The 27,500-nt window shown below is 38.6% G+C and overlaps 2 protein-coding genes across 4 annotated transcripts in view; both read right to left on the bottom strand.

Annotated features, from left to right (window-relative positions):
• macf1a (microtubule actin crosslinking factor 1a) overlaps positions 1-15,813 on the bottom strand; it is a 438,368-nt gene extending 422,555 nt beyond the window's left edge. For all 3 annotated transcript variants that reach the window (XM_061930784.1, XM_061930787.1, XM_061930786.1), the window contains exon 1: positions 14,379-15,813. The gene's annotated coding sequence lies outside the window, so the exon portion shown is untranslated. The remainder of the gene's footprint in view (positions 1-14,378) is intronic.
• Positions 15,814-18,574: 2,761 nt separating this feature from the next.
• ndufs5 (NADH:ubiquinone oxidoreductase subunit S5) overlaps positions 18,575-27,500 on the bottom strand; it is a 9,884-nt gene continuing 958 nt past the window's right edge. Inside the window, exons 2-3 of the mRNA XM_061931038.1 lie at positions 23,167-23,413; positions 18,575-18,749 (exon numbers count right to left, since the gene is read on the bottom strand). Coding sequence (XP_061787022.1) covers positions 18,648-18,749; positions 23,167-23,382 — 318 coding nt within the window. The 5' untranslated portion in view covers positions 23,383-23,413 and the 3' untranslated portion in view covers positions 18,575-18,647. The remainder of the gene's footprint in view (positions 18,750-23,166; positions 23,414-27,500) is intronic.

Raw genomic sequence — 27,500 nt, 5'->3', positions numbered from 1 at the left:
CACAGGGTAGCTGGATGTGATGTGGCCCTGCCCTTCACACATCGTAGCCTGATGTGGTGGGGCAATTCCCCTCACACAAGTAAGCTGTATGTGGTAGGGAACTGCCCCTTACACAGGGTAGATGGATGTGGCGGGGCACTGCCCCTCACACAGGGTAGCTGGATGTGGTGGGGAACTTCCCCTTACACAGGGTAGATGGATGTGGTGGGGCACTGCCCCTCACACAGGGTAGCTGGATGTGGTGGGGCACTGCCCCTCACACAGGGTAGCTGGATGTGGTGGGGCACTGCCCTTCACACATCAAAGCCTGATGTGGTGGGGAAATGCCCCTCACACAAGTAAGCTGGGTGTGGTGGGGCACTTCCCCTCATACAGGGTAGATGGATGTGGTGGGGCACTGCCCCTCACACAAGGAAGCTGGGTGTGGTGGGGCACTGCCCCTCACACAGGGAAGATGGATGTGGTGGGGCACCTCCCCTCACACAAGGAATCTGGATGTGGTGGGGCACTGCCCCTCACACAAGGAAGCTGGGTGTGGTGGGGCACTTCCCCTCATACAGGGTAGATGGATGTGGTGGGGCAGAGTTCCTCACACAAAGTAGCCGGTTATGGTGGGGCACTGCTCCTCACACATCGTAGCCTGATGTGGTGGGGCAATGCCCCTCACACAAGTAAGCTGTATGTGGTGGGGAACTGTCCCTTACACAGGGTAGATGGATGTGGTGGGGCACTGCCCCTCACACAGGGTAGCTGGATGTGGTGGGGCACAGCCCCTCACACAGGGTAGCTGGATGTGGTGGGGAACTGCCCCTTACACAGGGTAGCTGGGTGTGGTGGGGCACTGCCCCTCACACAGGGAAGATGGATGTGGTGGGGCACTTCCCCTCACACAAGGAATCTGGATGTGGTGGGGCACTGCCCCTCACACAAGGAAGCTGGGTGTGGTGGGGCACTTCCCCTCATACAGGGTAGATGAATGTGGTGGGGCACTGCCCCTCACACAAGGAAGCTGGGTGTGGTGGGGAACTGCCCCTCACACAGGGTAGATGGATGTGGTGGGGCACTGCCCCTCACACAAGGAATCTGGATGTGGTGGGGCACTGCCCCTCACACAAGGAAGCTGGGTGTGGTGGGGCACTTCCCCTCATACAGGGTAGATGGATGTGGTGGGGCACTGCCCCTCACACAAGGAAGCTGGGTGTGGTGGGGCACTGCCCCTCACACAGGGTAGATGGATGTGGTGGGGCACTGCCCCTCACACAAGTAAGCTGGATGTGGTGGGGCACTGCCCCTCACACAGGGTAGATGGATATGGTGGGGCACTGCCCCTCACATAGGGTAACCTTTGTGAAAGTCAAAATGCAACACATGCGTTCATGATGGTGCAGACATAGAGCCAAAGGAGACAAATAGGTTTAAGGAGGATACATCATGTGCGCATAGAAGTTGAAAAGTTCAGTGGTGATAGCGTGGAGAGGAGGAGGAGGAGGAGGAGGAGGATGAAAAAGGTCACATGACACTGATCACTCAGGAGAACTCAGAGATTTTGAGCGACCTCAGCCTTCTTTAAAGTCCTTCTATTGTTGGGTTTTGTGAAAGTACACTGACTGAATACTGCATTCTCATTAGAACTCACGAAAATGTTCTATTTTTAACCAGGAGGTCACATGACAGGAAGACGGGGGGGAAAAAAGATTCTAGTCTTTCATCGTCTGACTTTAAATTCAATATTCTGCTCAACTCCGTGAAGTCAGCGGACACTTCATTAGGAACAACTTAAGCACACTGGACACAGCTCTTGTATCATGTGTGCACTGAGGCGCCCATCCAGTTGATCAATAAAAAAAATCAATGCCTATTAATTGGCAGTGAAAGTGGATCCCGGCAGGTCAATAAAATTCATTCTTAAAGAGCTTTTACTTTGAATTTGACTCCATCTGTCGTCTTCCTGTAGAAGGACCATGTAGCCTCGCCAGCCAAAGTAGCATGCAGTACCAAATATTTCGCATAAAGGCGTTAATCTGTTTACAAATACGCTCATAGGTCGCCAAATCTTCAGTGAAGTTGAGTTAGAGATACTAAATGTTGCTAGAAGTCGCCAAATGTGCATAGTCCTCGTGTAACACATGCCAAGGAGCTAAGCGAAACAAAACCTCATTATCCATGCCTTGAGTGCTGCACTCGTCAGTTTTAGCCTGCCATGTTAGCCTACTGCAGGGCTTTTCCAACCACACAATGAATAGGGCTGCAGTTTGTCAGGGGCCGGACATCGAAATGTGGATGTTTCGTCGGAAAGTGCCTCCGCAGGTTATATACCTTTAAAACTGTGTTTACTTAATTGCAAAGTAAACACATGGATTTTTCACACTGCACTGTCAATAAATTAATTATTCTGCCCTTGCTACTCGATTCCATAGAGTGCAGCAAGTTAACAGCATGAAGAAACAGAAGCTCCAGAAGTTTTGTTGAGGAAAGATGTTCTTTTTTTTAAATTATTTTCCTTCCTCAGTTGTATTTTTTTTTTTTTTTTGCAAGACTGAAAATATAAACATCAAAGTATAATGTATATTATATATTTTACATAAATGTCGATTTTGTATTTTACATAAATAAAATAAAATGTTTAGTGTTAATACATCCACACAATAAACTCATGTTGAGTTTTTCCTTGCCCTGATGTGGGATCTGAGCCGAGGATGTCGTTGTGGCTTGTGCAGCCCTTTGAGACACTTGTGATTTAGGGCTATATAAGTAAACATTGATTGATTGATTGGTAGGGTGTTCAGCCCGCCTTTGCGAATGTCTTCTCGTCCGATTTCGTACAAGTGAACGTTCCAACTCGTTTCGTTACAACTCCAATAAGGCTTTCCAACTCTCTTTAATTAGCATTGTTTGCTCCCGACAAAGTAAGCCAACAAGCTAATTGGTTGAGCGTCGCAGTTGCAAACTAGAGGTGGGAAAAAAAATATGCACTCTTAGATGAAGCATGATCGGGACGTTGACGTTTTTGAATATTTGTACAATTGTCCAAATGTCGATTATTTTAGTATGTTGCCAGATAACGCAATACAGATGGTTCTAAACCAAAACACAAGCAGGAGGAAAAGCGAGTAAGGCATGCTAACTAGAGATGTCCGATAATGGCTTTTTTTGCCGATATTCCGATATTGTCCAACTCTTAATTACCGATTCCGATATCAACCGATACCGATATATACAGTCGTGGAATTAACACATTATTATGCCTAATTTTGTTGTGATGCCTCGCTGGATGCATTAAACAATGTAACAAGGTTTTCCAAAATAAATCAACTCAAGTTATGGAAAAAAATGCCAACTGCCATATTTATTATTGAAGTCACAAAGTGCATTATTTTTTTTAACATGCCTCAAAACAGCAGCTTGGAATTTGGGACATGCTCTCCCTGAGAGAGCATGAGGAGGTTGAGGTGGGCGGGGGGTAGGGGGTAGCGGGGGGTGTATATTGTAGCGTCCCGGAAGAGTTAGTGCTGCAAGGGGTTCTGGGTATTTGTTCTGTTGTGTTTATGTTGTGTTACGGTGCGGATGTTCTCCCAAAATGTGTTTGTCATTCTTGTTTGGTGTGGGTTCACAGTGTGGCGCATATTTGTAACAGTGTTAAAGTTGTTTATACGGCCACCCTCAGTGTGACCTGTATGGCTGTTGACTAACAATGCATGGCATTCACTTGTGTGTGTGAAAAGCCGTAGATATTATGTGACTGGGCCGGCACGCAAAGGCAGTGCCTTTAAGGTTTATTGGCGCTCTGTACTTCTCCCTACGTCCGTGTACACAGCGGCGTTTTTAAAAAGTCAAAAATTTTACTTTTAGAAACCGATACCGATAATTTCCGATATTACATTTTAAAGCATTTATCGGCCGATAATATCGGCAGTCCGATATTATCGGACATCTCTAAGCCAGCTTCAATGTGAACTTCAACCGAAGTCTAACTGCAGAGAGAAACCAGAAGAAAAAGAAATGTACAAGTAGATTAAATAAGTCAGGAGACAGAATAAAATCATAACAGTCAAAATAACGCAGGGCTATTCAACTGCTCGCACACTTTTTGCAGAAAATCGCTAAAAACACAAGAGTGCTCCTGTTGTAGAGGAACTTAGACCACTGTAAACACCATACTTGCCAACCTTGAGACCTCCGATTTCGGGAGGTGGGGGTGGGGGGCGTGGTTGGGGGCGTGGCTAAGAGGAAAGGAGTATATTTACAGCTAGAATTCACCAAGTCAAGTATTTCATATATATATACAGTATATATATATATATATATATATATATATATATATATATATATATATATATATATATATATATATATATATATATATATACATACATATATATACTGTATATATACATACATATATATATGTATATATATATATATATATATATATATATATATATATATATATATATATACATATATATACTGTATATATACATACATATATATATATGTATATATATATATATATATATATATATATATATAATAAAATATATATATATATATATATATAGCTAGAATTCACTGAAAGTGAAGTATTTTCTTATATATATATACATATATAACAAATGGAGAGACTGCCAGTTATCTAGTCTCCACCAGTTGCAGAAAATGTGCCATCAGTACAATTGGACAGTGCTGTTTCAGTTCCATCACCAGGACCATCAGTGAGTCAGACACAAACTAGTCTCATCATTGAACCAGATTCAAGGGCTGCTGAGTTGCCATCATCAGAACCCAGATCACCCACAACAAAAACCCCACCAGTGATCCGCAGGTACCCAGAAAGGTTTCGAGTACCACCAAAAAACTGAATCTCTGAAGACAGTATAAAAATCTGTGTTAAAGATGTACTATACTGTTTGTATAATAAGCATGTTATTGTTTACAAATGAGGGTTAAGAGTTCAGTACTAAAAAAAAAAAAGAATGTGGCTTAAGTACAGTTTTTTAATTGAGCTGCTGCATTTTTTGGTTGGGTTGTTTATTTCTTTTGAGTAACTTCTACATTTCTAAAAGGGGAGGAATGTAATAGAGTGATCTATGTTTGTCTGTTGCCATCTCCTGGTGAATGTTGGCTATAGCGTACTGGGGTTACTTTTTGGTTGGCCAACGATTTACGTGGTGTTGCGCACCTGACGTCAAGTGTGTGAGTCTGTTCTGAAGTCTACAGTAAAGAGACGTACTTCATCCCCTCGCCTGTTTATTGCCTCCAACTCAATATATTACAACAACATTGCTCCATGCAGACCCTCCAGGTCCGCATGGAGCTGGAGGAGGCGTGGCCTCCAGGTCCGCCTGAATTTCGGGAGAAAATTTGTCCCGGGAGGTTTTTGGGAGAGGCGCTGAATTTCGGTAGTCTCCCGGAAAATCCGGGAGGGTTGGCAAGTATGGTAAACACATTGGCAGATCATTGCATTGACATTTTAACCTTGCTAGCAAACACAGAAAACTTGAGTCCAAACTTGTGATTTCCATAACTGCGGCGTTCCTCAAGGCACCACTTTAAGCCCTCGCCTTTTTGGCACTTACACGTTTTCCCCCGTAATGTGATTTATGTATTCAAGCTGTGATTGTAGCTTCTTTACTTCCGATGCGGTCAGTCGTCATTTGTTCAACGTCTTCAGTTATACCAGAGGTGTTCCTCAAGGTTCCCTTTTAGGTCCTCTCCTTTTTCATCATTTGGGCTATTCAACCCGCGAGTTCAGTTCGAAAAACTGAGAATACTCACAAAATATAGCCACAAAGGGTCATGCGAGCCCCAAGGACGTGCTAATGTGAGGTGCTACAGACTCTGGAGGCTTTGTGTGCAAACCAAATCCTCATGGCAGCCTTGGACCTCCACACGGAAAGAAAAACCACTCGCCAAACATCACAAAGCCTGTCGCCGTAGCAACGCTGGCAGCTGGGAGGTTCCTCAAGTCTGACTGCCTTGTGCTTTAAGTGTTTAGATCTCATGCGGTGTGTTTTGGTCTCTGGCTTCTGGTTCCGGACTGCCAGCGTTAAATATAGCAGCGTCTCATTGAGGTTCTGCTTGGACCAGGACGACGACCACAGTGACATCACTTCCTGTCTGCCTTGCGTGATTGACAAACGCACACACTGCACGGTCGCGAGTTTGATTCCTTTGATCGAATGGCTGCCGTCCATATTTAGGGAACATGTTGGAACGAAGCAGTGCACTTCTACGCCACTGCAGCGCGTCCAGCAGATGGCGCCAAAGTTAAAAAAGACAACAAAGAGGAATGAATGATTTTGAAATATTGTCAAAAGCTCCCTGCTGACTCGCTGTCCTTTCTCTGTTTTGTTAGGGCAGGGGACAGACAAGTGGCAAAGAAAATCTGCCTAGCAACAAGCTAAGACGTGAGGACAGAATGATGTCACGCAGAGACGAGACGAGACATTTCTCTTGTCCTTCGTTGCTCGTCTTCCTCCTGCGCGACGTGGCAGCAGCGACACGAGCACGGGAGACGTGTCAGACCCGCTCAGCAACGCGGTGAGAGTGATGACTCACGCTTTCACGGAGTCACTCCGTGTTGGGCCCTGTGCTCGAAAACACCAGGGCTGTTCCACTACATGAAGAATATGGCCGCAGTTTCAAGAGCCCAAGGGCTCAGGGACTGAAAATGTGGATGTTTCGTCAGAAAGTGCCTCCGCATGTTATATTCCTTTGAGACTGTGTTTACTTCATTGCAAAGTAAACACATCGCACTGTACTGAATTCCTTGTTGTGCCCTTGCTAGTGGATTCCAGCGTGTGCCGCGAGACAGATAGTTAACAGCATGAAGAAACAGAAGTTTTGTTGATGACCGATGTTCCTTCTTTTGAATTGTTTTCCTTCCTTAGTTTTATTTGTTTACTCGTCTTCCTTTCTTTAGGTGTGTAAGACTAAAAATACAAACATATAATAAACATTACAAAACTATAACGTCCTTTGTGTATTTTACATGAATAAAATAGAAGTTTGAGTGTTAATACATCCACACAAACTACAGAAGTTTATGCACATGGAAATTAAACAACATTCACACACCAAACATTGCACACAACGAACGTGGCTCAACACAATTAAACCCGGGGTGTAGCGTTATCACCCTCTACTGGTCTAATGTGGTGCTACGTGCATTAAACAAGCTTTGATCGACATTGAGTTACGACTGATGTTCCTTCTTTTGAATTGTTTTCCTTCTTTTAGTTTTTACACTTATTCCTTCATTTATGTGTGTAAGACTAAAAATACAAACACAAAATAAACAATACAAAACTATAACGTCCATTGTGTATTTTACATAAATAAAATAGAAGGTTTAGTGTTAACACATCCACACAATAAACTACAGAAGTTTAAGCATATAGGAATTAAACAACATTCACACAGCAAACATTGCACACAACGAACGTGGCTCAACACAATTAAACCTAAGGTGTAGCGTTATCACCCTCTACTGGTCTAATTTGCCGCTACGTGTATTAAACAAGCTTTGATCGACATCGAGTTACGACACAAATACCGATGTTCCTTCTTTTGAATTGTTTTCCTTCTTTTAGTTTTACACTTCTTCCTTCAATTAGGTGTGTAAGACTAAAAATACAAACATAGAACAAACATTACAAAACTATAACGTCCATTGTGTATTTTACATAAATAAAATAGAAGGTTTAGTGTTAATACATCCACACAATAAACTACAGAGGTTTACGCATTTAGAAATTAAACAACATTCACACAGCAAACATTGCACACAAGGAACGTGGCTCAACACAACTAAACCTGAGGTGTAGCGTTATCACCCTCTACTGGTCTAATTTGGCGCTACGTGTATGAAACAAGCTTTGATCGACATCGAGTTACGACACAAATACTGATGTTCCTTCTTTTAGTTTTACACTTCTTCCTTCATTTAGGTGTGTGAGACTAAAAATACAAAAACAAAATAAACAATACAAAACTATAACGTCCATTGTGTATTTTACATGAATAAAATAGAAGTTTTAGTGTTAATACATCCACATAAACTACAGAAGTTTATGCACATGGAAATTAAACAACATTCACACACCAAACATTGCAACACAACGAACGTGGCTCAACACAATTAAACCCGAGGTGTAGCGTTATCACCCTCTACTGGTCTAATGTGGTGCTACGTGTATTAAACAAGCTTTGATCGACATCGAGTTACGACTGATGTTCCTTCTTTTGAATTGTTTTCCTTCTTTTAGTTTTACACTTCTCCCTTCATTTAGGTGTGTAAGACTAAAAACACAAACATAGAATAAACATTACAAAACTATAACGTCCATTGTGTATTTTACATAAATAAAATAGAAGGTTTAGTGTTAATACATCCACACAATAAACTACAGAAGTTTACGCACATGGAAATGAAACAACATTCACACAGCAAACATTGCACACAACGAACGTGGCTCAACACAATTAAACCTGAGGTGTAGCGTTATCACCCTCTACTGGTCTAATGTGGTGCTACATGTATTAAACAAGCTTTGATCGACATCGAGTTACGACTGATGTTCCTTCTTTTGAATTGTTTTCCTTCTTTTAGTTTTACACTTCTCCCTTCATTTAGGTGTGTAAGACTAAAAATACAAACACAAAATAAACAATACAAAACTATAACGTCCATTGTGTATTTTACATAAATAAAATAGAAAGTTTAGTGTTAATACATCCACACAATAAACTACAGAAGTTTACGCATATAGAAATTAAACAACATTCACACAGCAAACATTGCACACAACGAACGTGGCTCAACACAATTAAACCTAAGGTGTAGCGTTATCACCCTCTACTGGTCTAATTTGGCGCTACGTGTATGAAACAAGCTTTGATCGACATCGAGTTACGACACAAATACTGATGTTCCTTCTTTTAGTTTTACACGCCTTCCTTCATTTAGGTGTGTAAGACTAAAAATACAAACATAGAATAAACATTACAAAACTATAACGTCCATTGTGTATTTTACATAAATAAAATAGAAGGTTTAGTGTTAATACATCCACACAATAAACTACAGAAGTTTACACACATAGAAATTAAACAACATTCACACAGCAAACATTGCACACAACGAACGTGGCTCAACACAATTAAACCTGAGGTGTAGCGTTATCACCCTCTATTGGTCTAATTTGGCGCTACGTGTATGAAACAAGCTTTGATCGACATCGAGTTACGACACAAATACACAAATACTGATGTTCCTTCTTTTGAATTGTTTTCCTTCTTTTAGTTTTACACTTCTTCCTTCACTTAGGTGTGGAAGACTAAAAATACAAACATAAAATAAGCATTACAAAACTATAATGTCCATGGTGTATTTTACATAAATCAAATAGAAGGTTAGTGTTAATACATCCACACAATAAACTACAGAAGTTTACGCATATAGAAATTAAAAAACATTCACACAGCAAACATTGCACACAAGGAACGTGGCTCAACACAATTAAACCTGAGGTGTAGCGTTATCACCCTCTACTGGTCTAATTTGGCGCTACGTGTATGAAACAAGCTTTGATCGACATCGAGTTACGACACAAATACCGATGTTCCTTCTTTTGAATTGTTTTCCTTCTTTTAGTTTTACACTTCTTCCTTCATTTAGGTGTGTGAGACTAAAAATACAAACATAGAATAAACATTACAAAACTATAACGTCCATTGTGTTTTTTACATAAATCAAATAGAAGGTTTAGTGTTAATACATCCACACAATAAACTACAGAAGTTTACGCATTTAGAAATTAAACAACATTCACACAGCAACCATTGCACACAAGGAACGTGGCTCAACACAATTAAACCTGAGGTGCAGCGTTATCACCCTCTACTGGTCTAATTTGGCGCTACATGTATTAAACAAGCTTTCATTGACAGAAAGTGACGACCGCGAATTTCACTACAAAACAAACTAAATATCTTTATGCACACTATTTTAAATATTCGCAATTATTAATATTATTTATTAAGTTTTTGCCCATTTATTGTGTTTTTGTTACTTTTTCGATCAAAACCGAAGCGGTATAGGAGTTTTGTAGTGGCTTCACTGCGGTAGGAAATATTTTAACACTTATCTTTTCCCCTTGGACCTATTGACATGTTTGTATCTTTTCTGATGAACTTTGGACATTATCAGGAATATAAACATGAGACTTTTGAACATATTGAATTGAACTGAAATGCAGTTGTCAATGTAGTCTTTTTGTTTATTGTTCATACAGGTCATTTAAAATGAAAATAGTTTTTTCTTAATATCTAATTACAAAACTACATTTTTGTTGGTACATATTGTTGTCTTATTGCATTGAATTGTGAGTGAGAAGTAAGCTTTTTTTTCCTACACCAGAAAAGTAGTTCCTCTGTGTTAGCCCTTACAATAACAATGTCGCCACAGCTTTATGTTGCCGGATTTGAGATGATTATCTGTATTGTTAGCCGCCTCTTGCTAGCAGACTTTCACCATTTAGAACGCACAGAAAAAGAAAGACGTGCGTGTTCTTGTCTCAAATAACGATAGTAATTGATGAGTAAAAGTCTTTAAAAAAGTGCATTTGCCCTTTAAGACTTCATGCACTCTTCAACTTACGCTGGAAAAACAACAACCGTAGATTATAGGGTAAAACACTGGTACTGTTTTTTTAATTGGTGTAAAAAAATAAAATAAGATTAAAAAACACTGCATATTACTTAAAAATAGAAAATAATAATTAATAATAATAATAAAATAAATAATGGCATTTTATAACTATGGAATTTTGTGACATTCAAGTTGAACAGATTAGAAATTAATTAGATGTAATTATCCATCCATCCATTTTCTACCGCTTGTCCCTTTAAAATAATAACTAACCTCCTACTCAGTGGCCAGTGGTTAGAGTGTCCGCCCTGAGATCGGTAGGTTGTGAGTTCAAACCCCGGCCGAGTCATACCAAAGACTATAAAAAATGGGACCCATTACCTCCCTGCTTGGCACTCAGCATCAAGGGTTGGAATTGGGGGTTAAATCACCAAAAATTATTCCCGGACACGGCACCGCTGCTGCTCACTGCTCCCCTCACCTCCCAGGGGTGATCAAGGGTGATGGGTCAAATGCCACCTAGTGTGTGTGTGACAATCATTGGTACTTTAACTTCAACTTTAAAAAATGTGTTCGAAAATGGTCTTAATTATTGCAGAAATACATAAAACAGAGAACGTGCATAAAATCTTGAGACTTGCTTATCGATAGTCCTAATTCCGTGGGTTCGTGAACGCAACCTCACTCACCGTAACCATCATTGGTGCATGATGAGGAAGTGATGTCACTATGTTGTTGTTGTTGTTGTTGTTGCTACTGCCTAGCGCTGCGGCACTAGTACAGTGCCAAGTGCCTCAAAAAGGCCCAAAACATCATAAGGGACCCATCTCACCCCGGACATAATATTTTTGAACTGCTGCAGGAGATACAGGACAATAAAATGCCGGACAAACAGATTTAAGAACACTTTTTACCCGAGAGCAATAGTGTCGCTGAATACAAGACAAGAATGACAGTGCATGTGAGCTGTCTGCTTGGTATTTTTACGTATTTTATGTATTTTTATCTATTTATCTATGTTTTTATGTGTTATTATGAATTTGCACTAAATTAGTTTTGCTTACAATTTCGTTGTACAATGTACAATGACAATAAAGATATATTCTATTCTATTCTAGTGGTGTTATGATGGCTGACGTCGGCGTGTTAAGGTCGGCAGCAAAGTTTTAAAAAGAGCGTCAGACTCTGTGCGCTTCTTCCGTGACGCGACATTTTATTTACATCTCCAAGCACTTTATTTAGCACCGAAATAGGGGCTACTTCATTTTCAGGTCTGGTAACTACTGTTTACGATGGAACCAATGCATTTATTGTTTTTTTGTGCGTTTTGTCATTTCTATATCTTAACAATAACATTGCCTAACTTATTCTTACACTTGCATGACTTTACTGTGAATCCATCCTTCCATTTTCTAACGCTTGTCCCTTTTGGGGTCGCGTGCTGGAGCCTATGTCAGCTGCATTCGGGCGGAAGGCGGCGTACACCCTGGACAAGTCGCCAACTTAATCGTGCTTTCAAAAAGGGCGACACTTTGATCCCGGAACAGACTGTTATCTCCTATAGGAGTTTTAGTGTGTGAAGTGGAGTGAATTACATTTATATAGCGCTTTTCTCTAGTGACTCAAAGTGCTTTTACATAGTGAAACCCAATATCTGAGTTACATTTAAACCAGTGTGGGTGGCACTGGGAGTTAAAGTGTCTTGCCCAAGGACACAACGGCAGTGACTAGGATGGAAGCGGGGATCGAACCTGGAACCCTCAAGTTGCTGGCACGGCCACTCTACCAACCGAGCTATACCTATGTATATGGTGTGTGGTAAAATGTGCTCATATGTGCTTATGTTTAGGGATGTCAATAAATGCCGATAAATGCTTTAAAATGTAATATCGGGAATTATCGGTATCGGGTTGTTTTTTTTATCAGTATCTTTTTTTAAATTTTTTATTATTAAATCAACATAAAAAAACATATGATACATTTACAATTAGTGCACCAACCCAAAAAACCTCCCTCCCCCATTTACACTCACTCACACAAAAAGGTTGTTTATTTCTGTTATTAATATTCTGGTTCCTACATTATATATCAATATATATCAATACAGTCTGCAAGGGATACAGTCCGTAAGCACACATGATTGTGCGTGCTGCTGGTCCACTAATAGTACTAACCTTTAACAGTTAATTTTACTCATTTTCATTCATTACTAGTTTCTATGTAACTGTTTTTATATTGTTTTACTTTATTTTTTATTCAAGAAATTTTTTTAAATTTATTTCTTATTTTATTTTTTTTTAAATGACCTTATCATCACCATACCTGTATGTCCAAATTAGGCATAATAATGTGTTAATTCCACGACTGTATATATCGGTATCGGTAATTAAGAGTTGGACAATATCCGAATATCGGCAAAAAAGCCATAATCAGACATCCCTACTTATGTTTAGGGATGTCCGATAACGGCTTTTTGCCGATATCCGATATTCCTCAACTCTTTAATTACCGATACTGATATCAACCGATACCAATATATACAGTCGTGGAATTAACACATTATTATGCCTAATTTTGACAACCAGGTATGGTGAAGATAAGGTCCTTTAAAAAAAATAAAAAATAAATAAGATAAATAAATTAAAAACATTTTCTTGAATAAAAAATAAAGTAAAACAATATAAAAACAGTTACATAGAAACTAGTAATGAATGAAAATGAGTAAAATTAACTGTTAAAGGTTAGTACTATTAGTGGACCAGCAGCACGCACAATCATGTGTGCTTACGGACTGTATCCCTTGCAGACTGTATTGATATATATTGATATATAATGTAGGAACCAGAATATTAATAACAGAAAGAAACAACCCTTTTGTTTGAATGAGTGTAAATGGGGGAGAGAGGTTTTTTGGGTTGGTGCACTAATTGTAAGTGTATCTTGTGTTTTTTATGTTGATTTAATACAAAATAAAATTAAAATAAAAAAAACGATACCGATAATTTCCGATATTACATTTTAAAGCATTATCGGCCGATTTTATCGGACATCCCTACTTATGTTGCTTGCTCAAACTGAGCCCTCCCTTTTTAAGTGCAATGAAAAAGTTCAATTCTATTTTTTTTAGAAATGTAAACAAATAAAAAAATAAACTGGAGAAAATTTGATAATAAAATACAATTGAATTGAATTACAATAAATAAGAATATATTAAATTAAATTACACTAAATTAAATACCATTTATTAATTAAAACAAATAATTTATAATGAATCTACTTTTTTAAATGTGTACAAATGGGTTTCACTGTGCAGTGGAGTAAAGGGACATAAGGCTGACGTTGGACCATCTGCCATAAAGCTGCAGGAGAGGAGCATCTCTCCTGTTTGGCCCCTCTTTGCTCCTGCAGGAGCCTACTTTACATGCAGCCAGGTGGACTGCCAGGGTGACATAGATGGATGAAGGCGGCCTTCAGTGTGCGCACACTTTTAGCACGCATTCCTGATCATGCAGTGCATGAGTGGACAGGAGGATGCTTTTGTTATCACATCCGTGCTGCTGTGCTCACATGTGGACAAAAAAACATCTCTGACTGGGCTTATAATGTCAATAAACACATTCATGTCACAATAAATCATCTATATTTCATTGCTCCGCGACATGATGATGTGTGATTAAGAGAACAAGAGCAGCTTTGTTGGTTTTTATGAGCTCCGGAGGTGGCTTACCTTCAGCGGGTGGCAGCGGTCTTGCTAGCCGGGCGCCGAGCGAGGAAGGCCGGGGTGGCTGCGTCCTCCTCCTCCTCCTCCTCCTGGATGGAAAAAAAAAAGAATGTCTTCCGCTCCTCTCGGTGGTTTTTTTTCTTTCTTCCGTGGAATGTAAAAGTAGGAGTTAGCGATGCTAATGGCTTCCCCCGGCGTCCTCCTCTCGACGTCTCCTCCGCTCTCGCCTCGGCCGGACCCTCCTCACCCTCTGCCGGCCACTCGCACAATGTCTCCCCGCTGGGGGCTGCTCGGTTCCTCGGTGGGTGAGCGAAGTGAGTCAGCCCATGTCTGCGGGCCGGAAGCGGACGTTTCGGGGCTACTCCTGCGTCATCATCGCGCGTGGCTCGGCGGTTCCGCCAGACCCCGGCGAGGCCGACCCAGGCGCGCTCACGCTGCCTGGCGTGCACGCGCGGGCGGTAGTCTCTCTAAACGTTCAGGCTTTTTTTTTTTTTTTTTTGGTCTTTTTGGGCTGTAAAGCAAAAACAAGGCGTTGACTTTGACATAGTTGGAGCAGAAAATCATCTCCTGTGTTTAATCTCCCTAAAATGAAATAAATAAATTCTTCAATATAGATATTTCCTTTTGAAAATAATACCTGGTGTAACACATATGTACATATATGCTTCAGCAAATCAATGTTGGAGTTATGTTCAGGGGCGTAGCACCACATATTGGGGGCCCCGTACACCAGACCCCAAAAGGGCCCCAAGCCCACCCTACACCCAACTTCCCCACGCACACACGTGGTATGTTGACAAGCACTAACAACTAATTATTGCATGCTTATTCTTACGGCATGAATCACACTTTGTAGCCTCAATAGTTGAAATAAAAAGGTTTTCTGCTTGCCATAAGCTATTTACCCTTCTATGACCTTTTACCTACTATTTACCGTTTATTTACTTTCTTTTACCTTCTGTTTATCTTCCTTTACCTTCAATTTTCCCTTTATGTAGCTTCTAATTACTTATTTTATTATTTAATGTACCTTCTATTATCGTCTATTTGCCTTCTTTTTCATTGTTTTTACTTTCTATTCAACTTATTTCAACTTTTATTTACCACCTTTTACCTTCTATTTACCTTCTTTGACCCATTTCACCTTGATTTACCTCCAATGTACACTTCATTTAGCTTCTAATTACCTATTGTACATACTTTTAACCTTATATTTACCTTCGGTATACAATCTATTTAACGTTTTTACCTTCTAGTTACCTCCTTTTACCTATAATTTACTCTTTATTTACCTTCTATTTGACTTTCATTATCTTTTTAAATGTGTTACCTTCATTTACATTTTTTAGCTTACTTTAACTTACCTTCTTTTTAGCTTCTATTTAACTTTTAATTTTGTTTTACCATCTTTTCTCTTTAACTTACCTTTTATTTAGCTTCCGTTTACCGGTACTTCATGTTATCTTTTATTTACCTTCTATTTTACCATGACCTTATTTTACCTTCTTTCACATTTTTTTAACTCTCATTTACCTTCCATTTACCTTCCTTTACTTTCTGTTTACCTTCTATGTACTTTCACCTTCAATTTACCTTTCTTTACATTTTATTTAGCTTCGAATTATCTATTTTCTCTTTTAACATTCTATTTACCTTCAATTTGCCTTCTGTTTACCTTCCTTTACCTTTCATTTACTTTATTTTTAGCCTCTATTTACCTTCTAGTTAAAAATTTTATTTTGTTTCACCATCTTTTACCTTCAACTTACCTTCAATGTGCCCTTGTTTAGCTCTTATTGACCTTATTTTACTTTCTATAGAACATTTACTTTGTTTTACCATCTATTTACCTTTTATTTATCCACTATTTACCTTCCTTTATCTTCAATTTTCCCTTTATTTAGCTTCTAATTACCTATTTTATTATTTAATGTACCTTCTATTACCGTCTATTTGCCTTCTTTTTCTTTGTTTTTACTTTCTATTCAACATATTTTACCTTTTATTTACCACCTTTTACCTTCTATTTACCTTCTTTGACCCATTTCACCTTCATTTACCTCCAATGTACACTTCATTTAGCTTCTAATTACCTATTGTACATACTTTTAACCTTATATTTGCCTTCAGTATACAATCTATTTAACGTTTTTACCTTCTATTTGACTTTCATTATCTTTTTAAATGTGTTACCTTCATTTACATTTTTTTAGCTTACTTTAACTTACCTTCTTTTTAGCTTCTATTTAACTTTTAATTTTGTTTTACCATCTTTTCTCTTTAACTTACCTTTTATTTAGCTTCCGTTTACCATGACCTTCTTTCACATTTTTTACTTTGTATTTATAGTCTGTTCCTTCTATTTACTCTCATTTACCTTCCATTACTTTCACCTTCAATTTACCTTTCTTTACATTTATTTAGCTTCTAATTATCTATGTTCTGTTTTATCTTCCATTTACCTTCTTTTGACATTCTATTTACCTTCTGTTTACCTTCCATTTACTTTATTTTTAGCCTTTATTTACCTTCTAGTTAAAATTTGTATTTTGTTTCACCATCTTTTACCTTCAACTTACCTTCAATTTGCCCTTGTTTAGCTCTTATTGACCTTATCTTAATTTCTATAGAACATTTACTTTGTTTTACCATCTATTTACCTTTTATTTATCCACTATTTACCTTCCTTTACCTCACTTTTATCTTCCATTTACCTTTAACTTTTACGTTACCTATTTTCTACTTACTTACTGGATGTGTAGTAGTTATGTTGGAGGCGAGGGTCCGTTCAAGGCTTCATATATTTTGTCATCCACTGTATTTGATGTATTTAAAAACAAAGATTTGCATGATTATTAAATATTAGTGTCAACATTGTGCCTTTTCATTTTATTACAGTTTTACCAACTTACAAACGCATTTTCGTGAAGTCTTATTTCATGTTTATTAAACGTTATATCTGGAAAATAAATTGGATACCCTTCATTTTTTTGCATCTTCAGTTAATCACCAACTTAATTATACAAAGTTTTACCAACTTACAAAAAAAGAGTTTTCAAAACGTGTAAAAATGTAACAGAAAATGTTGCCTAATGTTTAAAAGACTTTTTACACTCGTGTTGTGGTCCAGCAACTTAAGGGTTCCAGGTTTGATTCCCGCTGTCCTTGGGCAAGACACTTTACCCACCTGCTCCCAGTGCCCCCCTCACTGGTTTAACGGTAGCCTCAAAGGATGTTGCTAATAGGTTTCACTATGTAAAGTGCTGAGTCTCAAGAGAAAAGCGCTATATAAATATCATTCACTTCTCTCCCTAATGAAGTGACCTCACAGATGCAAGGGTAGATTGTGGAACTTGAAAGGCCTCAAGATGGCTTTCTTCAAGCATATTTTCACTTTAATAATAGTTCATATTTAAAAGGGTTTGAGTCTACCTCTTTATGTTCCAGGATAATCCCAAATCCTCAACCTCCGAGTGACATCAAAAACTGGATTAAGTGTCGCTTTAATTAAACATCAGATAGCGCGACTTGGTGTCGATCATCAAAGAATGCAAGTGTGCAATTTGAGGACAGACACAAGCTTCTCCGTGGCCTATCAAGAAGAAATATTTAGGTTACAGCTTCAGTTTTTGCTCAGAAGACTTGGTTTTTAAAAAAAGACATGTTTAGAATGTTGCAGTAAATCTCCAATAAAACACATTACAACAAAAATATACATGAATATTGATACATATATATGAATTATACATTATGATCATATGATTAGAATAGCAAATTACAGAAGTCTCATTCTAATCATGTGGACGTGGCGCCATCTAGTGGCAGCTCACAGAGACGACAAATCCGATTAGTGCCGACTAATTGAAAGGTCGAAGAGCATCAATTCAGGTTGATTCGATTATTTGTCCCAGTTGTGTCCTGCAGCCGCTTTTTATTCACTTGTGTCATAAACATCTCATCAAAATGTAATCAAGTCTGGAAAGTATTTCAATAGTTCAAAGTGTTGGTAAACCGATCGTATATTTTGTTGCGTAGCAGGTACAACCAAGGGAAAAGATGATGGAATTATTTTATGGAACTAATTTATTTAGAGCAGTATTTTGTGCAAGGGTTAAAAAAAAAGAAGTGATATAATATTCATAATGCCAACATGAAACAAGCGAAAACAGTGAAAAGAAAAGTCATTAGGGAATACAAGGAAGTGGAGGTGATGACTTTTATTTTGTAAATGAGCACATGGAGGAAGAAAAAGGGACAATTTAAGATGTTTCCAATTTAGGCTTGGTCTGCCTGGCCCGTGTGGCAGGGGGGCGGCGTGTACGTGCCCTCCTTCACCATCTTGTCACGCTGCTGGCGGACGGCCAACAGACGCTCAAACTGCGAGGGGGGAAGAGACGAGGAAGACGTGAGACATCATGCGGACGTCACGCACACGCCGTCTCGGGCTTCTTAAGGTATAACTATGGCTCCCACTCTACCAGAATTTACACAGCCCATACCTGTGAATTTCCTTATTTGACACCACAATAAAGAGAAAAGTAAACTGAACCAATGTTCCTATCCTCACCTTTGGTCATGAGTTTTGGGTTATGACTAGAGATGTCCGATAATATCGGCCGATAAATGCTGCGTGTTAGCTCATTTGTGCGGTGTGTGAGTGATAAAAATCAACTACAGGCTTCCCAAATGCTGTAATAAATTAAGCATGATGAGTTGACTTGAAACTGTTTAATGTTGCACTTTTTATATGTAGAAGAAAAGTTTTGTCATTGTATTTAATCTGAGCAACAACTTGAGGCAGTTTAATGTTGATTAACGTGGGCAGAATTATTATAGTGTTCCCAATGTTAAAAGGATAAAGCCATTGTTTACAAATTTGGTAAATAAATAACCAAAAAATTTATATTTTGTTGTTTTCTTACTGTATCGAAAATGAACCGAACCGTGGCCTCTAAACCGAGGTACGTACTGAACCATAATTTTTGTGTACCGTTACACCCCTAATATATATATATATATATATTAGGGCTGCAACTAACAACTAATTTGATAATCGATTAATCTGTCGATTAATACTTCGATTGATAATCGGATAAAAGAGACAAACTACATTTCTATCCTTTCCAGTATTTTATTGAAAAAAACCAGCATACTTGCACCATACTTATTTTGATTATTGTTTCTCAGCTGTTTGTAAATGTTGCAGTTTATAAATAAAAGTTTATTTATAAAAAAAATAAATATATATATGTATATATATATATATATATATATATATATATAAAAAGTAGCCTCGGCGCATGCGCATAGCATAGATCCAACGAATCGATGACTAAATTAACCGCCAACTATTTTGATAATCGATTTTAATCGATTTAATATATATATATATATATATATATATATATATATATATATATATATATATATATATATTAGGGCTGCAACAACTGATTGATTAAATCGATTATCAAAACAGTCAACTATTTTTATAACCAATTTTAATCGATTTAATTGATTAGTTGTTGCAGCCCTAATATATATATATATATATATATATATATATATATATATATAGTTGTTGCAGCCCTAATATATATACATATATATATATATACAGGTAAAAGCCAGTAAATTAGAATATTTTGAAAAACTTGATTTATTTCAGTAATTGCATTCAAAAGGTGTAACTTGTACATTATATTTATTCATTGCACACAGACTGATGCATTCAAATGTTTATTTCATTTAATTTTGATGATTTGAAGTGGCAACAAATGAAAATCCAAAATTCCGTGTGTCACAAAATTAGAATATTACTTAAGGCTAATACAAAAAAGGGATTTTTAGAAATGTTGGCCAACTGAAAAGTATGAAAATGAAAAATATGAGCATGTACAATACTCAATACTTGGTTGGAGCTCCTTTTGCCTCAATTACTGCGTTAACGCGGCGTGGCATGGAGTCGATGAGTTTCTGGCACTGCTCAGGTGTTATGAGAGCCCAGGTTGCTCTGATAGTGGCCTTCAACTCTTCTGCGTTTTTGGGTCTGGCATTCTGCATCTTCCTTTTCACAATACCCCACAGATTTTCTATGGGGCTAAGGTCAGGGGAGTTGGCGGGCCAATTTAGAACAGAAATACCATGGTCCGTAAACCAGGCACGGGTAGATTTTGCGCTGTGTGCAGGCGCCAAGTCCTGTTGGAACTTGAAATCTCCATCTCCATAGAGCAGGTCAGCAGCAGGAAGCATGAAGTGCTCTAAAACTTGCTGGTAGACGGCTGCGTTGACCCTGGATCTCAGGAAACAGAGTGGACCGACACCAGCAGATGACATGGCACCCCAAACCATCACCCAACCATGCACATTTTGCATTTCCTTTGGAAATCGAGGTCCCAGAGTCTGGAGGAAGACAGGAGAGGCACAGGATCCACGTTGCCTGAAGTCTAGTGTAAAGTTTCCACCATCAGTGATGGTTTGGGGTGCCATGTCATCTGCTGGTGTCGGTCCACTCTGTTTCCTGAGATCCAGGGTCAACGCAGCCGTCTACCAGCAAGTTTTAGAGCACTTCATGCTTCCTTCTGCTGACCTGCTCTATGGAGATGGAGATTTCAAGTTCCAACAGGACTTGGCGCCTGCACACAGCGCAAAATCTACCCGTGCCTGGTTTACGGACCATGGTATTTCTGTTCTAAATTGGCCCGCCAACTCCCCTGACCTTAGCCCCATAGAAAATCTGTGGGGTATTGTGAAAAGGAAGATGCAGAATGCCAGACCCAAAAACGCAGAAGAGTTGAAGGCCACTATCAGAGCAACCTGGGCTCCCATAACACCTGAGCAGTGCCAGAAACTCATCGACTCCATGCCACGCCGCATTAACGCAGTAATTGAGGCAAAAGGAGCTCCAACCAAGTATTGAGTATTGTACATGCTCATATTTTTCATTTTCATACTTTTCAGTTGGCCAACATTTCTAAAAATCCCTTTTTTGTATTAGCCTTAAGTAATATTCTAATTTTGTGACACACGGAATTTTGGATTTTCATTTGTTGCCACTTCAAATCATCAAAATTAAATGAAATAAACATTTGAATGCATCAGTCTGTGTGCAATGAATACATATAATGTACAAGTTACACCTTTTGAATGCAATTACTGAAATAAATCAAGTTTTTCAAAATATTCTAATTTACTGGCTTTTACCTGTATATATATATTAGGGCTGCAACAACTAATCAATTAAATCGATTAAAATCGATTATCAAAATAGTTGGCGGTTAATTTAGTCATCGATTCGTTGGATCTATGCTATTAATCGATTAAAATCGATTATCAAAATAGTCAACTGTTTTTATAATCAATTTTAATCGATTTGACTGATTAGTTGTTGCAGAAGAACTCACGGTACGTAACTTTTTAAGTCCATAGTGGCAACAGGCATTCATGAGTTCAGCTTTTTTGTGAGTAACGTTAACGTTATGCCTTTGTTGCAACGCGGGGCTGATAATGTGTCTCCGGCACATTTGACTCCGTCTTGAGAGAGAAAACGCACGGTTACCAATTCCGAAATGAACGTAACGGACAGAAATATCTCAGCTTGGTTTCATAATGGATCAATGTAGCCGGGCCCGATAAAGCTATATAAATCTATTTAGATTTGAGTGACGCTTTAGTATAACTAAACGTTATGAAGGTGCTGGAATATTTAATGCTATTATTCAGAGGCAGCCTAAAATGAATCCTTTATTATTCACAACAGAAACGTGTACAATATCTGATCCAGTTCTGATCTGATGAGTTACATTTCTGTGTTATTATTGGTGTATGCTGCACCCCCAATGTCCAGAACATGGTGCCAGTATGCTGTTTTTAAAAAAAATAAAATACTGGAAAGGATAGAAATGTAATTTGTGTCTTTTATCCGATTATTAATCGATTAATCGAAGTAATAATCGACAGATTAATCGATTATCAAATTAATCGTTAGTTGCAGCCCTAATATATATATATATATACACACACACACATATATATATATATATATATATATATATATATATACACATATACATATACATATATATATACATATATACATGCATATATATATATACATGTATATATATATATATATACATATATATATATATACATATACCGGTATATATATATATATATACATACATACATATACATATATACACATATATATATATAAGAAATACTTGAAAATATATACACACATCTCCCGAATTCGGAGGTCTCAAGGTTGGCAAGTATGAACCAACCTTTCTTCGCAACTTCCGCTTTCTTCCGACAAAAGAAAATAAAAAAAAACAACGTTCGACCAAACTCGTTTTTTATTGATATCGATTACGTGTGTATCGCAATACATATTGATATAGTTTTATCACCCGGCCCTAGTATTAACATTTCAGCCTTTTCTCATGATGTTATGCCTTTTTGCTCTATCCAAGTTTTTTGGTTTATTTTATTTCTCTAAAGGGCCGTAAAAAAATGGTGCGTTCAGCAAATGGCCCCCAGGCCACACTTTGCCTTCCTAGTTAAATAAGTAAAGTCATGGCGTTGCCAAGTGACCGAAGAGTGCCTTTAAGTTGTGTTTTATTAGCACTTCTAGATGCGATACAGGTTGGAGTAATGCACACTCCCTGGGCTTGTGGTGGCGGATATCCGCTCTCACTCACACGACGAATGCTTTCGTGACCGTTTGTATTTGATTATGGAACAAATGCATGACGCGAGACACAATATGGTCGTCGAGTTCTTCACTTACGATCTTCCTGTGGTGCAGACACTCGTAGAAGTCCTCAAGCTCCACCCGGCACTCCTCCTTGGCGCGTGTCTGCCCGATGCCGTGGGCGCATTCGATCCACTCCTTCTCGAACGCGTGGCAGCGGACCGCCCGCTTGTACGGCTGCTCGCTGGTCCGCAGCAGCGCCCAGCGGTCGATGTTGATGCCCAGACGCGACTGCAGGTCCAGAAAGGGCATGGTGCCGACTGACGGGGCTCGGGGGGCGATGCTGGGAAAACACCAGGAGCAAAATGAGCTCTTGTTCACCTCTATTGTCACATTTAGGGATGTGCCCATCAGGGTTTTATGCTGCCCATTCCAATCATCCATGAGTGACATCGGCCAACCAATCTCATGTATTAACTATAAATCTTGAAAATGTCAACACAATATTAAAACTGGTTCCCTATTCTCTTCCTGTGTGTAACATGTTCAGCCTCGTTCTCCAGTGATAATACTTAATGATACCTAAGATACAAAGAAATGCAGTTATTTGCCATAATAGTGGTACGAAGATTGTGTATTCGCTGTGAGAGATATCCCTCCTGTTTATTTTTGTTGGCTATACTGTTGCACTGAACCACATGGTGTTGTTAGAGAATATCAAAGCGTGTTTATTTGACTTTATCTTCATTAGCCAAACTGCTTTGAGTTTTATATTAGTATTAAAAAGTTAACACCATGTTTTTACATTACTTTTGGGTTTTTCATGTCACAAAGGTATTACTTTAAAATAGGGCTGGGCGATATGGCCTTTTTTCAATATCTCGGATATTTTTAGGCCATGTCACGATACACGATATATATCTCCATATTTTACCTTAGCCTTGAATGAACACTTGATGCATATAATCACAGCAGTATGATGATTCTATGTGTCTACATTAAAACATTCTTCTTCATACTGCATTAATATTTGCTACTTTTAAACTTTCATGCAGAGATGGAAAGCACAACTAAGTCAATTGACCAAAAGTGTATTTATTAAACAGTTATTAAGCAGTGGCACAAACATTCATGTCATTTCCAAAACAGAAAGTGCAAGATTGTCAGAGACATTTTAAAACAAGCTATGAGTGCACCTTTGTGCATGATGTCACTAAGATGACATATCAAAACAACACTAAATTAAAGTGCACTTTTTCTACAGAACGCCACTACAATAGTTTAAAAAACAAACAAAGTGCACTTTTGTGCATGATGTCACACAAGATATTTCAATAAGTGTCAAATAAAAATGAGCTGCATAATAGGAAATCAAATAGTGTTTGTCCTTCGCTATGTGGTAGGTTCCTGTGGACGTTATCTCCTTCTGTTGTTGACTATTTTTTTCATACGGTGTTGATGTGGAAATGGTTGCCTCGACATTTTGTTGGTGTGGCACCGAACAGAGATGTTGACATGCAGAGTTTCAAGCACTCTTCATTCTCTAGCGGGTGACTTTTCAAATAATGCTACATATTAGCAGTAATGCTACTTTTTGTAGCAACTCTTTTGCCCCACACTTGACAAATTACGGTTGTCTCTTTGACATATTCCCACTTGAAGCCAAACCACCGCCAGACGATGGACCTCCTGCTGTTTTTCTTGGGAATTAATTCTTCCTTCATTTGTTACCAGATTTGCACCTTCTTTCTCTTGTATTACCACTCGCACCACAGCTAACGTTACCCATGCCGCTACCTCTCTGCTCCGCGAGGGCGTATACGTATGTGACGTATGTAGAAGGTGCGCTTGTTTTACGTCTCTGTGAGAAGGAGAGACAAGAAAGAGTGAGAAGAGCCTGTAGTGTAATGCCCGCAGCTAAAAGCAACTGCGTGAGAACGTATACTCGAATATCACGATATAGTCATTTTCTATATCGCACAGAGACAAACCCGCGATATATACTTCATAAGTTTTAAACTATTGTAGTGGCGTTCTGTACAAAAAGTGCACTTTAATTTAGTGTTGTTTTGATATGTCATCTTAGTGACATCATGCACAAAAGTGCACTCATAGCTTGTTTTAAAATGTCTCTGACAATCTTGCACTTTCTGTTTTGGAAATGACATGAATGTTTGTGCCACTGCTTAATAACTGTTTAATAAATACACTTTTGGTCAATTGACTTACAGGTAAAAGCCAGTAAATTAGAATATTTTGAAAAACTTGATTTATTTCAGTAATTGCATTCAAAAGGTGTAACTTGTACATTATATTTATTCATTGCACACAGACTGATGCATTCAAATGTTTATTTCATTTAATTTTGATGATTTGAAGTGGCAACAAATGAAAATCCAAAATTCCGTGTGTCACAAAATTAGAATATTACTTAAGGCTAATACAAAAAAGGGATTTTTAGAAATGTTGGCCAACTGAAAAGTATGAAAATGAAAAATATGAGCATGTACAATACTCAATACTTGGTTGGAGCTCCTTTTGCCTCAATTACTGCGTTAATGCGGCGTGGCATGGAGTCGATGAGTTTCTGGCACTGCTCAGGTGTTATGAGAGCCCAGGTTGCTCTGATAGTGGCCTTCAACTCTTCTGCGTTTTTGGGTCTGGCATTCTGCATCTTCCTTTTCACAATACCCCACAGATTTTCTATGGGGCTAAGGTCAGGGGAGTTGGCGGGCCAATTTAGAACAGAAATACCATGGTCCGTAAACCAGGCACGGGTAGATTTTGCGCTGTGTGCAGGCGCCAAGTCCTGTTGGAACTTGAAATCTCCATCTCCATAGAGCAGGTCAGCAGCAGGAAGCATGAAGTGCTCTAAAACTTGCTGGTAGACGGCTGCGTTGACCCTGGATCTCAGGAAACAGAGTGGACCGACACCAGCAGATGACATGGCACCCCAAACCATCACCCAACCATGCACATTTTGCATTTCCTTTGGAAATCGAGGTCCCAGAGTCTGGAGGAAGACAGGAGAGGCACAGGATCCACGTTGCCTGAAGTCTAGTGTAAAGTTTCCACCATCAGTGATGGTTTGGGGTGCCATGTCATCTGCTGGTGTCGGTCCACTCTGTTTCCTGAGATCCAGGGTCAACGCAGCCGTCTACCAGCAAGTTTTAGAGCACTTCATGCTTCCTACTGCTGACCTGCTCTATGGAGATGGAGATTTCAAGTTCCAACAGGACTTGGCGCCTGCACACAGCGCAAAATCTACCCGTGCCTGGTTTACGGACCATGGTATTTCTGTTCTAAATTGGCCCGCCAACTCCCCTGACCTTAGCCCCATAGAAAATCTGTGGGGTATTGTGAAAAGAAAGATGCACAATGCCAGACCCAAAAACGCAGAAGAGTTGAAGGCCACTATCAGAGCAACCTGGGCTCTCATAACACCTGAGCAGTGCCAGAAACTCATCGACTCCATGCCACGCCGCATTAACGCAGTAATTGAGGCAAAAGGAGCTCCAACCAAGTATTGAGTATTGTACATGCTCATATTTTTCATTTTCATACTTTTCAGTTGGCCAACATTTCTAAAAATCCCTTTTTTGTATTAGCCTTAAGTAATATTCTAATTTTGTGACACACGGAATTTTGGATTTTCATTTGTTGCCACTTCAAATCATCAAAATTAAATGAAATAAACATTTGAATGCATCAGTCTGTGTGCAATGAATAAATATAATGTACAAGTTACACCTTTTGAATGCAATTACTGAAATAAATCAAGTATTTCAAAATATTCTAATTTACTGGCTTTTACCTGTAGTTGTGGTTTCCCTCTCTGCATGAAAGTTTAAAATGAGCATATATTAATGCAGTATTAACAAGAATGTTTTAATGTAGACACCTAGAATCATCATACTGCTGTGATTAAAGAATTTTTCGTACTACAAGTCACAGTTTTTTTCATAGTTTGGCCGGGGGTGCGACTTATACTCAGGAGCGACTTATGTGGGAAATTATCAACACATTACCGTAAAATATCAAATAATATTATTTAGCTCATTCACGTAAGAGACTAGACGTATAAGATTTCATGGGATTTAGCGATTAGGAGTGACAGATTGTTTGGTAAACGTATAGCATGTTCTATATGTTATAGTTATTTGAATGACTCTTACCATAATATGTTACGTTAACATACCAGGCACATTCTCAGTTGGTTATTTATGCATCATATAACGTACACTTATTCAGCCTGTTGTTCACTATTTTAAGTTGCCTTTCAAATATCTATTCTTGGTGTTGGCTTTTATCAAATCAATTTTCCCAAAAAATGCGAGTTATACTCCAGTGCGACTTATATGTTTTTTCCCTTCTTTATTATGCATTTTTGGCCGGTGTGACTTATACACCGAAAAATACGGTATATGCAT

This window comes from Nerophis lumbriciformis, linkage group LG37 (assembly GCF_033978685.3).
Source record: "Nerophis lumbriciformis linkage group LG37, RoL_Nlum_v2.1, whole genome shotgun sequence".
NCBI lineage: Eukaryota > Metazoa > Chordata > Actinopteri > Syngnathiformes > Syngnathidae > Nerophis > Nerophis lumbriciformis.
The sequence above is the reverse complement of the archived record's forward strand: the minus strand, read 5'-3'. Positions and strand labels throughout refer to the sequence as shown.